At 37.2% G+C, this 14007-nt stretch overlaps 1 protein-coding gene across 19 annotated transcripts in view; it reads right to left on the bottom strand.

Annotated features, from left to right (window-relative positions):
- Positions 1 to 14007, bottom strand: part of dlg1 (discs large 1) — a 390478-nt gene that overhangs the window by 55647 nt on the left and 320824 nt on the right. For all 19 annotated transcript variants that reach the window (XM_069135126.1, XM_069135127.1, XM_069135124.1 and 16 more), the window contains 4 exons: positions 11400 to 11675; positions 9635 to 9856; positions 4625 to 4778; positions 2773 to 2905 (listed from right to left, as the gene is read on the bottom strand). In XM_069135126.1, the coding sequence (XP_068991227.1) occupies positions 2773 to 2905; positions 4625 to 4778; positions 9635 to 9856; positions 11400 to 11675 (785 nt within the window). The remainder of the gene's footprint in view (positions 1 to 2772; positions 2906 to 4624; positions 4779 to 9634; positions 9857 to 11399; positions 11676 to 14007) is intronic.

Consider the following 14007-nt stretch of genomic DNA (forward strand, 5'->3'; position numbering starts at 1 on the left):
AAATTTTATCAATTGTCGAAATTTAAGAATGGTGGTAAAATTTTCCGAACTATCAAAGTACAGATAATCGATGTACGTTTATCCTTTGCTTTCCTTGATATATACACAACTTGATACATGTGTAATATATACGCATATATACGTGTCAGTCTAAACACATTATGCATACACAGACTTTTTATTAATGTAGAAAATACTGCAATTAGGCAGGTTTCTTGGGTAACAATCTTTTGCATACTGAAATTTAATTTTCAGTAGTTACTCGAAGAGGTTTTCGCGAGAATTTGCGCACCAGAGGCCGGGGAAAAGATTTATTATTACCCCGGATAAGTAGCAGCCAACACTGGCGCTAAAATCCACCACAATTTCTAAACGCGTAAAGCGTAATTACTCTTCCCGCAAACATACACATGTATACATAAATATATACATATACAGAAACGTATATGTACCAAGAGTATTACATGCGAATGAAAGAGTATCATTTCTGATCCTCGTAAATCATCCACCATTTCCTTGAAAAATGTCACCCTCATCGTCTTCCTCGTTATCGTTTACACGGTAGTCGAGGAAACACATATTTAAAGAGAAGGAAAGAAAAAATCTTCTTAGATCAATTTAATTTATATTCAATAATTTCGTTGCATCAAAGATTAAAAAAAAATATACATACAACCGTATAACTAATGATATTTAGTGTGAATAGCGACGATATATACCTACCTATAATATACATGCGCGTGTTACGTACATAAAGGTATCCTAAATAACAAAATAAAATAAAAAAATCAATCAAAAATGATGCAAACAACACGGCGTAGAGGATAATGAGAAAACACGAAAGGTAAGGTAAAGTAAGAGTAAACATAAACATCGAAAACACACATTTCCGTTTGTTTAACGTAGCTGTATACGTATGTATGTATATGTATACAGGTATAAGCGATGCAGAGTGTAACGAACGACGCAAGGGATCGTGATTATCTCCATGGAGTGTAAACTCGGTTCAAGTGCTGTCTCTCGGTCTCCTCGTCGTGTGATCAATTTAAAATCAACGACAGTTTTCCGTGAAACGAAAATACCGATTTCACTGAGCGAACGACGCGAAGGAAAACGAGAATTGGAAAAGAGCGAAAATCCAGAAAAAAATCTCCATAACCGAGAAAGTAAAAGCTCTTCGAATCGAATCTAAGTGAGCAAATTAACGATCCCAAGAAGGAGAAAACACACGTTACCCCCGTGTGTTAAGAATATCTCGGCAACTAGTTTGCAGAGTGAGCCTAATTACATTTTACAAATTAACAGGAAAAAATGATACATGAAAATAATAATAATAATAATAATAATAATAATAATTAAAAAAAAAAAAAAAAAAATTGGGCGATGATCGATCGATGCACAGCGGTAATAAACCTCTACCGCAGTATCGTACGTTTGAATTTCATGTGACAAGCCTATTCGACGCGGATACAACACCGCTGCTGTATGTTACGTGTAACGGAGTGCAGAACCCGCAATTCGATAAACCCTTAATAGCAATTAATGGCAATTAGCTCACTGCACGCGTATCCATCCTCCCTCTCCCCCACCCTTGCCGCCGACCTCATCGGTCCTTCGTCCCTTTCGCGAAGCTCTGATCGTCGAACGGAGCGGGCAAACTGCTCCGACTGTATAATTAATTCCACGCGAACCTGCGGGATCTGGATGACGAAATGGAACGTAGGAACGTTTTGTGCACTGGGTATAAAATCAAACGAGAGTTTTTCAAGGGAATTATAGAAAAACTAATAGTCGTTCATCGGGTAATGACGAATTAATTGTACGTATCTAAACGAGGGATGATCTGTCGTCCGCATGTGAATCGTAAACATTCAACGCAACTTTTTGTTGCGTTCGCTATTCTTTCAAGCTTTGTTAAACTCGACAGCCCGGCATTATGTGCGACGTGTTTGAAAATTTTTTTGAGAGTTTGCAGTCTGAGCTGCGATTGAGACAAGAGATGTAATTAATAGTATACATTTATATGTTTGGTATGTGGTGTATAATATACGAAACGCTGCAAAAGCGGGAAGTTTGCCGGCTGACTGTGTACAAGATAATTGCACATTAATTTAAATTAGAATATTGGGAGCATTGCCAGAAAGTCTATACAATATATATACGATCGATCTGATTACGCAATATGCATTATATGTGTTATACGTAGAATAATGCAGCTGTCGAATCTTGCGCGCGAGTAAGCTGCATTATATATATTTTGCATACACCGTACGTGGGATGATTGAGATTCATAAATTATTTAAAACTACAGATCCTGACGGAGGTGTTTGCTCCCAAGCGTACCTGTATACAATTTTTTTCTTTTTCTTGCTTTTCGCGTTATTTATAACGAGTGGAATTTGCTGTTTATTATTCGTATTTTCGATCCCTATACGAGTCGTAAAAACAATATTTAAAAAATAAAATTTTTTAAAACTTTTTATCACCTTACAAACCAGTTGGGTTACTGGAAGTGATACCGTCAGACGTGTGATTTAAATTTCTGGGGATACTTAAATCTTTCCTTCGTAAAGTGCTCATATATATATATATATATATGGGTTCAATTTTGATGTGACTGTAGTTCTGAGAAATTTCAAACCTCACACGAATGAATGTATGAAGTTTAATGCTAGTAAAGGAGAGATAAAAACTAAACGCAGAAGACAGAATGAGAGGCGGGGTCGGCTGTAGAAGGGTTGCTTTTATAAAATAACAATATATCAATCTTACCTTGAGATGTCTTCCTGTGAAACGGCGCGAGGCGTCGAGGCTGTATGAAGTGCAAGCGAAGAGGCGTGACGTGATTCTTGGGAATAAGCTAACGAATTATTCTCCAAGGCTGAAACCGAGCCGTTTTGTTTCCCTGTTTGTGAGACAAAAATGGAAAGAAAAACATCAATCATTTGTCATTTATATCGTACAATCATCAATGAATTATAAAAATCGGTACCATTTCTGTAAGATTTGTTGATTTCTTTTTTAATTAAATCAGTCTGAATGAAATCAACAGAATATGGCCAATTACGTACAATTTGATATGCGGATGAGCGAATAGATGTACAAGGAGCGTTTCGGATATAAGTTCCAGCGTCGACACAGTTACCGACACTTAGCAAAGACGCAAGCCCTTTTCTAGAACGCTTGAACGATTGACATTATCGATCACCGAATCATTCAGTTGTCCGACGTTATCGATCATCCAATAATTTCTTTCTCGTACGTTCTATAAAAGGGTTTGTGTCTAGGCTAAGTGTCGGTAACTGTGTCGGTACAGGAATCTGTGTCCAATCTCCTTGCGTAGGTAATAAAACTAGTTTTCAAGAATTCAATGTAATTCGAGCGAAATTATACCGTAAAATTCGAATATGTACGTGAAAAGATGCGAGAATAAAACTAACGGCGACGAAAATAAAATGAGAAATCTGCGAGACACGATCCTTTGTAAGCGTCGCTGGAGGGTGGCACGTGTTCTGCACGTGAGAATCCTAATTCCGTAACAGCGTGCTAATTCTAGGTGTATAAATGCACGTTCGCACACATGCCACGCACGTATAAGTACACGCTGCGCCGCCTATGCAAACAGCAAAACGAAACTTCCCTACCGACTCGGCAGAAAATCCTTGCAGAATCATTATATATCTATAGAGTATGTATGACGAGTTAAGCACGCACCATTTATAATTCATGTTACAACTCGACTGTATTTATAATACATCTAGAGACGCGAATATATCTGCGACAACGTGACACGAGAAATTCATCAGATGTCAAAGGCACGTGCCAACTTTTCGGGAAATTCTGCGAAACAGAGAAACTGAGATGAAAAAAAAGCGAATCTTTCCAAAGATATTCAAACCCATCGAAAATTTTCATCGGTTTATTTTCTCAAATTTTTCTCACGTATCCTTCGATTGTCGATATTCTAATAATCGAAGTTGAAACACTGTCTTCAAATATGGGATTGGGCGAAAAGATGTTCGAAGTGGTGGAACTATTCGTAACGCAATTTCAAAGAAAAATAATATCTGGCAAAGTTCGATTGTAAAAATTGACAAAAAAAATTGAAAGCAGAGCAAAACTGTCAAGTTGATATATACTCGCTGAATGTAATTAATAATTTAGTAACTACTCCCGATAAAAAATTAGATCAAATTCGTGGTGATACGAGAAACTTTCGGAACACTTTGCCAAACTAATCCAAGGCTTGATAAAATTAGTTTCGATACAAGTAATACACACACGCATATATGTATATTACATTTAAAGCAACCACGGTTTTATCAATATATACCCGTTTAATTATTTTCACGGAATAATCGTCTCTTTGATCTCAAATCAGATTTAAAAAAGTAATTTAATTTACATTTTACTCTGATCAGTATCTCAAAACTTCTTTAATACATTTCAAATATTATATGCGATTTACATGGTTTATCGTCAAGATCACGAACAATACAGCGAGCTGAAAAAATCTTCGCGTATTGAAAGATAAATTTCGCTTTTTCTTCCGCATGAATTTTTCAATCGGGATGAGATAAATTACTCAATATCTAAAACTCGATTCTCTAATTCGACAACTTACGTGGTTGAGGCGACAGCGACAAATCGGAGGCAGAAGGTGGCGGGGGTAAAACGCCTTCCGGTTTTGCAACTAGAAGAACTACGCGATCCTGAGTAGCTTTAAGGGTAGCGACGGCCTCCTCGTGCGTCACATTTTCCAGATTTTTATCACCTTGCTGAAAATGAAAATTACAAAAATTTCACACTTCGCCATTTGACACGTCACATTGTAGACAATTTATCACATTTTTTCTATTTTTTTTTTCCCCCCCTACCAACAGGTGTTGAAAATTTTCACCGAGTTTAACGAACAAGCGTTCATCTTCAATGTTTTTCACCAATTAATATCGTCTACGGTTAATTACGGTTATTCGCCTACAGTATGAATTTCCCCTTGCAAACAAGTATCACAAACTCTCTACCTTGCCGAAGGCTTTAATTAGGTAGGCAACGAGCTACTGCGAGCCTTTTGATCCTTGTTCAGCGGTGCCGAAACATGAAACAACCCGAGCAAAACACAAGCCTAAATTCGAAACGAACTATCCCTTTATTTTCTGCGGGCACGGATCTCGAGCTGGGAAGAACAACAAACGCTTTTGTTTCAGGTTGGGTTCACTGCAGGATTAGGATCAAAGCTTGGATTAATGCCGGATTACTGTTTGTTATGAGAAATGGGCAAAAGTAGGAATATCAACGTCAAAATGTACGATTCGTATAATTTTAGATTCCTATGTCTGCATATGAGCTAGTTTCTACATGCAAGCGCACGACAAATTCGTGGTAGAAAAAAAAAGAGTGCGGAAGTTGATATTTTCTTTTCTCTCTCTTATCCCAAAATTAAAATCGAACCCTTTCGTACAAGCTAACTATTTGACGGTAAAAATTCATTACGACGGATATGCTTTACATTCGTTGGAATTCTCGTTGAATTTATAATTAACAAATTGCATTTGTAATCTCGAAATTCTGTTATAAATACGTGAGTGATAAATGTAATATTCTCTGCCTTAATCTTTACCTCGCGGATGGAAATATGAAAACACAGTAGCGCGTATAAAAAGCAAAACCCAAGAGTAGATAAAATTTGGAATGAAAAACCGATTTAACATGAGCGTCGACGGCCGCTTTGAAGCTGTTAAAACGGCAATTTTTATACGGACGATTGAACGGATTCAAACAATTGAAACAAGAGTTTTAAAACACGGGATATACGGGTTTAAAGTTTAAAGCGTGTGAAAAAGAACGGTATTCCGTCAAATATTGAATAACCAATAACCGTTAACCGCGATCGTCTCTTTCGAGCTGCTGGCAATAAAATTAACGTCACAGAAAGGTATTCGGGATAAAAAATTGCCGCATATATGGTGATTTTTCGGATATCCGTATATGTATACGATGTAAAGATACTCGTCTACGATACTCGCGTACATACTGCGTATATAATAATACCGTGAAAAATCAAATTTTAGCAAATTCTACATTTAAAAATTATTAAACAAAGTATCCGATGTCGCCAAATTATTATATAGAACCGATTTTTTCTCTAGGTACTCTAGTCACTGAGAATTGGTATTCTATTGAAAAAAAAAAAAATTATCATTCCAATATTTCTACAGTTTTAAGTATATTTTTACACGATGATCTAATCATTTTATAAAAATTATCAAGATAAACTAAACGTTAAAACAACAACTTGCATTTAGTAATTGACTTTTTGCAATCCGAATTTTACAACTTACACTTCTTCGAAATTACATCAGAAGGTAGAAGAATTCAAAAGAAAGATAAATAAAAACAATAAATAGTCGGATTCCAACACTTGACTGCTGCATAAAATTACGAACAATCAGTAATCTATTCTTCTCTTTTTCCCACTCTGTTACGAAAATTTCCGGCTCTAGATTCAGCAGCCTTTTCCTGTTTTAATCGTTTCAACTTGAGGCGAATATCTTGTTTTCTCTACTTATTACCTCCTGATGAATTTCTTATTTCTCTCTTCTGTTTTCCTAACATAATGGAATGGATAGAATGGGAATACCGAAAACTATCGATCTATCTCTATCTGTAACCCAGGTGTATTTTTCTTCCCTGCACAATCTCCTTGACCCTCTTTCCGCGCATCACCCTCTTACATTTTTGTGCGATTGAAACGTGCACAGAACTGGCAGGCATAAGGCATCTCGCATAGCAACGCGACGAGACGATGAAAAATGGGTATCGATATGGTATGGGCTTCATTTTTCTCGGGCAAGAAACTTTTTTATTATTACTGTATATCTACCTCTACCCCCTCCCTATTAAATCAATTTCCTTTCACCTTATTCTCTCTCTCGCTCTTTTTTTCTCTCTTATCAAAAACTCTAACCGATCGGCGCCGATTTGACGTCGACAAGATCGGCAAGTTAAACTTTCAAAGATAAAATTTTATCATTGTTGGAAATATTACCTGCAAAATGTTGATCAATTTTATGCAAGTCTTTTTTCCAATAAAAAACGAAATCTCTACCTACGTGTAAGAGCTTAAAAAAAAATTTCGTTATCGTATATCTATTCTATAATCTATACCTGTCTATATTTACTACGCATCGAGGAAGAAAAATGTCCATATTATTTTTCGGACGATTACACCCACCTAGAACGTATACTATAAGAGGCTCGTATATCGTATAATATACAACGTGGGCGTACATACATACATGCATACATGACATGTACTATATGCAAATATTATACATCAATACATACCCCGCAACCATATAATATAATTTAATATGCGAAATAGCCGTGCGAAAGAAGTTATATCATATTATAGGTCCAAAAACACGGTCTGGCCGTTTCGTGAAAAAGGAAGGGAAGGGTAAAAAAAAAAAAAAAAAACATTCTCAGCTCTGGGTGCAATACAAACCAAGGGAATTTCATTTCTCTCGGCGTTGTGAGAGAATTTTTTAATAACAGTAATCACAAGAGACAAAAATAAAAAAAAAAATAAAAATAAAAAAAAAAAGGAAAGAGAGAAAGAAAGAAGGGTAGATGAACAACAAAAAAAAAAAAACAATCAGAGAGTGATAAAAAGCAGAGTAGTCCGAAAATTAGCCACGCGTATAAGCAGCGTGTCGGGATCATCGTGTTGCCAAATTCCGAGGGGAGATGGTCGTGAAAAAAAACGCGTTGGTTACACGACTGCACCTCGCCCATCCCTAACTATGCACTACGTACATATACGTAGTAATACCATTCGCCCGGATTGTCATTAAGAGACCAACTAACCCCTTTTTCTTCCATCCTCTTTCACTCCCGCAGGATGGCATCGCGCATCTACCTCCGCGTTCTCCGGGAGGTCAAAGTCGTCGTCCGAGAAGTTTGCCAAAAAAACATTACACCTCAACGACGACGGAGATGGTTACAAGAGAGGGCGAACGAAAGAAGAAGAAAAGAAAGGGAGAGACAGAAAAAAAAAAAAAACTTCGCATCCCTTAATCGCGCATCATTTGCACAGGCTCGGCAGCTGTTTTCGCGAATTAGCTAGACTCTTTTACTCTTTTTTTTTTCGGTCCCATTTTTTCCCCGAGTTTTATCCCGTCGTTGCTCTTCCTTTTTTTTTTTTTTATTATTACAGCCAGAAAATGCTCGCTGAATTATTTCTAAAATAATAATTTCAACACACGTTAAAAGCTACAGCAGTTCAAAAATTCAATGCACGTGTACTTCCCAATTAGTGACGATTTGAAAACGTACGTAAGCTAAATTTTTAAGTTAATACCATTACATATCACAAAAGTGAAGAAAGTCCAATAATTTATAGAAAACACTGCTGATAATATTTATGTTACTTACTAAAGGAAACTTTCGAGAGGACATTTGTATTGAATAATTCAAACCAATGGTTTTTCGCATTAATAATTGAATAAATCACTTGTACGCGTAGCTGTAATCAGGACTATAATTATTTGCACAGGTATTACGTCAGATAAACCTTTTTTTTTTAAACTCTGTTTTTTCGATGATGCGATTACAATTAATTGATTCGTTAAAAGTTGAACGAACGAACCAATCACCTCGATTGTTTGGAAGCTTAACTGAAATCCTTTATGTATAGGTACATATATATAGGTCTGTGTATACTTTATACAGATACATACATTCGCACATACAAAAGTTGCACTGGGAAATATTTGACTTAGGGTCTGCTGTAAAAGTCGACTTTGATGACGATACGTAACATAGCAACGTATGTATTGATACACGGAATCAAAGCGGTGTCACGATCGGTATAAACTACGTCAATTTTACATTTATATATACATGTTTTATCTTTGAGTTGAATGATTAATTAAATTACTTTCAAAAAAGTTGAACGGTTCAATTTCTTCATTTCACCAATAGTCGGTAACTAATTTTCAAATAATAAGCTGACCGAAATTATGATCTCGCTGCTTGAAGACGCATGATAAAAACCGAGATGAAAAAAAATTAGAATACTGTGCCAATTTTCATCCGTTGCATAGAAATTTTAAATTTCAGGTTACACGTGTGGTTTAATTTGGGATTATTGCCAAGTAGCGAAGAAGAATATATATATATATATATATATTTTTTTTTTTTACTTCTAACGTCGTTTCTCGCAATTTTCTCCGCGTTGCATGCTGTGTCCAATATTTACAAATTACCAAAGTTTCGCAAATATGATAATTCGCAACGCGCACGTTAGGTATATCGATGTAATGAACAAAAACGAAGTTAGTGACAACAACGTAAGAATATATAATGACAAAAAAAAAAAAAGAAAAAATCATTACTGGGCAATTTTAGAATGACTTTCAAGGAGTTGGCGTTTCAGTATCAGCGAATATATTATTTGCAATGTGTCGCTAAATATCGCAAAAGTCACAAAAGTGCGAATTAGCGATTTTCCCTAAACACGCATCGTTACAGCAGCGTTACTGCTAACACTTCATCCTCGAGTCGAATCCCAACTCTATTATTATGCCGCATGCAAAGGCGAACGTCTCTCAAGTCGAAAATTACTACTCACCAAGGTGTTTCTGACAGCGACGAGCTTATCGCCGACGATTAGACGTCCGTCGACTTGGGCGGCACCGCCGTCCATTATTTTCGTGACGTAAATGCCATTGTCGCCCGGTATGTGCTGATTGCCGATCCCACCAGCGATACTGAATCCCAATCCTTTGTTTCCCTTGATTAATTCGATCTCCAGTAGCCGCGTGTTCGAGGCCTGCCTTCGTCGTCTCACGTACTGTTTTGTAACATGCGAACAATCGAATCACGATAATGGACATCAGATGTCGCCTGATTGGATATGCTCATTTTCTCACCCTAATCAAAAACTTTATCCACGGACAATTTTCTTCCTCGTTTATCTTTCTAACTGCGGTAGGTGCAAGATTTTACCCCGTGACGAAAATTTAATTTTACAAAGTTTGTAACAAGCAAGGAAAAGCTGTAACGACTAATTGCAAGATCTCCGCTTCTTGGCTCAATTTTATAAATTTATTTCAAGGATGAACCGGCTTGAATGTTGAAATGAAAAATTATGAAAGAGAAAAATCGTCCAGACAATCTCCAGCAACGTTATTAATTTCTACAACGATGGTGGGGAGGATTGAAATATATTTGAAAAAATTCGTGGAAGTAGAGTTAATGCATCGGAAATTTGAGAAAAGGTTTTGTAATTAGAATCTTCAAAATTATTAAACTTTCGAGTTTTTAATATGATTTTCACGTTTTCAGGTTTATTTTCTTAGCTGACCGAAACGTCGTCAAAGTTTCCAAAAACATTCAAGCCGAAATTTTACGTTACAGTTAATTTATAACTTGAAAATCTAGGTTGTCGACAAATATTTATTATACCTTAATTGCGCAAAACTATTTTTATCCTCCCTCGAAATAACGATTTGTTTAAAACTTGAAAAAAAAAAAAAATCTAGGCCTCTCCGAAAGTCTCCGTAGTAGCCTGTTTCCTTTGCGTTCACCATAAATGATATGAATTAGAAAATTTTTGGATACTTTTCAACCGTTTTGTTTCCTTTTATTTATTCATCGTGCAAAGTATCAAGTTCAATCGCGCAAGACCCCTCTTACCTCAAATTAAAGACGGCATTGCAATCTTGGACAAGGCGAGGTGGTGAAAAAAAAATTGAAACGAAAATATTCTTATAACAGTTTGCCAAATAAAATAACCCTGTCACGAAAAATTCTTTTTGCGACGTATAGTCTCCTTGAATATTGTTACAAATTGAAAGTCCGACTGAAGTTTATGGAGTTGAATTTATTTGAAGCAATATTCCCGTAAAAAAGCGGATTTTTTCTAAACGACAAATTTCAGCTACAATAGCACAATTATCGATGACTGAAGAGATTCCAGTATTAAATCATTTCTGCGATGAAAAAATCGTTTCAGCAAAATTCAACTCGATCAACATCAGACTCACTCTCAAATCATCCTTAAATCAGATTTATCTACAGCCGATCAACCAACCGACCGTCGTGCATCTTTGATACACATATTCAATCTGTACTTAATTAAAAATAATCCCGAACGAAGTTGCAGTTGGTAACGTAATGGTAACGAAAAATCGGGGAAAAAAAATCACCATTTCCTCAATCGTTACAATGACTTTTAAGATCGTTTTATTACGATTCAACCGAACTTCAGAGAATTCCAAAATCGTGAAACAACGGCGATTCGATCCCTCGTCACGAATCGTTGCGACGACGCTGCCAACTTCGACATCGTCGATCCGTGCAACAATAAATCGTTACTCCCGTGAAAGTCTTACCAATTTAACGGTGTTTCCGGCCCGTTTGAGCGCGTCGACGGCAGTGGCGTGAGGTACGTCGACTACGGAGGCATCGTTCACCTGAAGTATGGTGTCGTTTACGCGAAGACGTCCATCGGCAGATGCCGCACCGCCTGGTATCAGTTTCGTTATGTATATGGCCGTGTCGTTGCCGATGTGAGGGTTGTCGGTGCCCCCAGCGATGCTGAATCCGAGACCAGCGCCGCCTCGTTCGAGGATGATTTCCTCGTACTCCCAGTCATCGTCTCCGTTAACCTGGAAAACCAAACGACCGGTGCCGAAGGTTCAACTTTGGTAAGAAATTCTACAATACTGACTAAATATCACAATAATGATATCGATGCAAATTGTCTAGGGATTATTTGGCATTACGCACGATGGCGGTGTAAGTCGTCCGTTCTCGACGGCCGATGGAGAAAACTTCGGTTGATTTTTGGCCGAAACCGAAGCCGAAGGTCCGACATTATTAACCACGAATATCGTTTAGAGTGACAAAATATTCGTGCGTTAATTGCCATGCCGAGAAAGTAGATATTTAAGCGATGAGTTAACCGGGCAACATTGGAACGAGGCTCAAGTTAGCAAGGCTGTTGTAATAATTGACGTTTCGGAAAATCGTTATTTTACAGTTACAGGAATGGCCGATATTCGGGAAATCATAAAAAGGCAAAATGTGTTCATATTTTGTAAACTTGACTGCTTCAAAGTCACTGTAAACTTGAAAAATAGTAATTTTTCCTCCCAACATTTCGTTACGTTAACGTTACTAACTTCAGCCCGATACATTGTTATCAACTGTATTCCAGAATCCTAAAACTAACAAATTGAAATTTCCTCGAGTTTTCCTCGAAACTACCGAATATCAATTTCGTTTCTTATCGCTAGTTATAATTTCACATTGGTAATAAATTGCACAATGAAGGGATCGCGAGATGAACAGAGGTAAGGATCTGTTACCAAGACCATATGAAGCCTCTTGTGTCAAATCTAACGGCCGACTTTCTTCGCTCTGACGAATCTCGTACGTCACAATCACGTTTTTTAAATAGACACCCGTCATTTTCCGATAACCGGTAATACGTAATAACAATAGTTATCAAATTCCGGATAACTTTTGCACTCATTTCTGATAACATAAAAACATTGTAGTGCTTTTTAAGAAGAAAGTTTTCTGGATTAATTATTATAAATAAAAATTGCTTCAGATTCTTACAGAGTCTGTTGATTCTAAATACAAATCTGCCGATGATTATACACATAAGCACGGTGATAAGCGTATTTTCGACAGCGCGTATGCGTTTGAAAATAACATCGTGACGAATTAATCGAATTAAAATGTCACTCCTCGATTTTACTCGCATGTTTTCAGAGTACAGGTACCGTGATCGTGAAAAACACCACGAGCCTTGCGTATCGTTTGTTGGTAAAGAAAACACCTGTCATCGCGAAAACAACGAGGTTTGTTAACATTGCACACTCGAGTATTATTCGTCGACTGTTTAAATACTCTGCAAATAATTGTAGAAAAGAAAATGGGCAGTGCTTTTCAAACCGAGTGAAATAATCATTGAACAAACAAAAATGAACACCTGTTACGACGTTCCCATTCATAATCATTCTACTCGTCGCTCAGCTCATCGACACTTGATCGTGCTGCACCTACGCGTGTACAACGTACCTGTGCACGTGTGCTCACGCATCGAGTTTTGAATATCAAAATAAACTTTCCAAACTTACAGACATAGTAGGAATAACTTCGATTATCGTAGATATTGCTGATATAAAATTATAATATAATATACAACGTAAGGTGAGAATTAAGTATCCCCTTGAGCAAATCGTCACACAATTTGTACACCTAATTTCGTTTTAGGATAATATACAAAGATAACTGAATAAAAAGGATATAAAAATTGAAAGGTACCATTTTCTGAAGTCTGTTGGGCATGGTTGCGCCGCGACGATGCGTTCAGATCATAATTGCGGTAATTAAACCGTACAATCCAGACGCCGATACGTGCGAGATCTCAAGAGTTCGGTTTCACTTGATTCACAAAAGGAAAGAAAAAAAAAAAAAAAACTCATCAACAGCGATCTAGAACGAAGCAAAAAACTTTAAAAAAATAAATAAAAAATCGCTTTCCACTCGAGATCGACGATTGGTTTATATCAAGTAACGAACGATCAAAAATAAAAACGCCTTGCAAGGTGGCGTATAGACGAAATTAGAGTGTCCTCGGGTATGCGCTTGGTAGGTGTACTGAGAACGCGGAGACCCGCTAGGTGCCTCTTCGCTCCTCTTCCTCCTCCTTCTCCACCTCGTTGCAATATCGTTAGTCGCACTATGCACACCAACAATTAGCCGCTAACGACTTCTATTGTAACGCGGCGCGTTCGCACAAGCGCACATATACTACACACGTATGCCAATGCCAAGTGCAGAAAACGTAGAAGAGTCGACGCGTGAGGTGGAGGAAAACCTACGAAGAACGGTGAAAAATGTCGCGAGGTGCCGATTTGGCGACAAAAAGAGAGACAAATTTGAACGAATCGATCCAAGTTTCAAATAGACAAAAAAAAAAAAGAA

The sequence above is a fragment of the Neodiprion pinetum genome, chromosome 1 (assembly GCF_021155775.2).
Source record: "Neodiprion pinetum isolate iyNeoPine1 chromosome 1, iyNeoPine1.2, whole genome shotgun sequence".
NCBI lineage: Eukaryota > Metazoa > Arthropoda > Insecta > Hymenoptera > Diprionidae > Neodiprion > Neodiprion pinetum.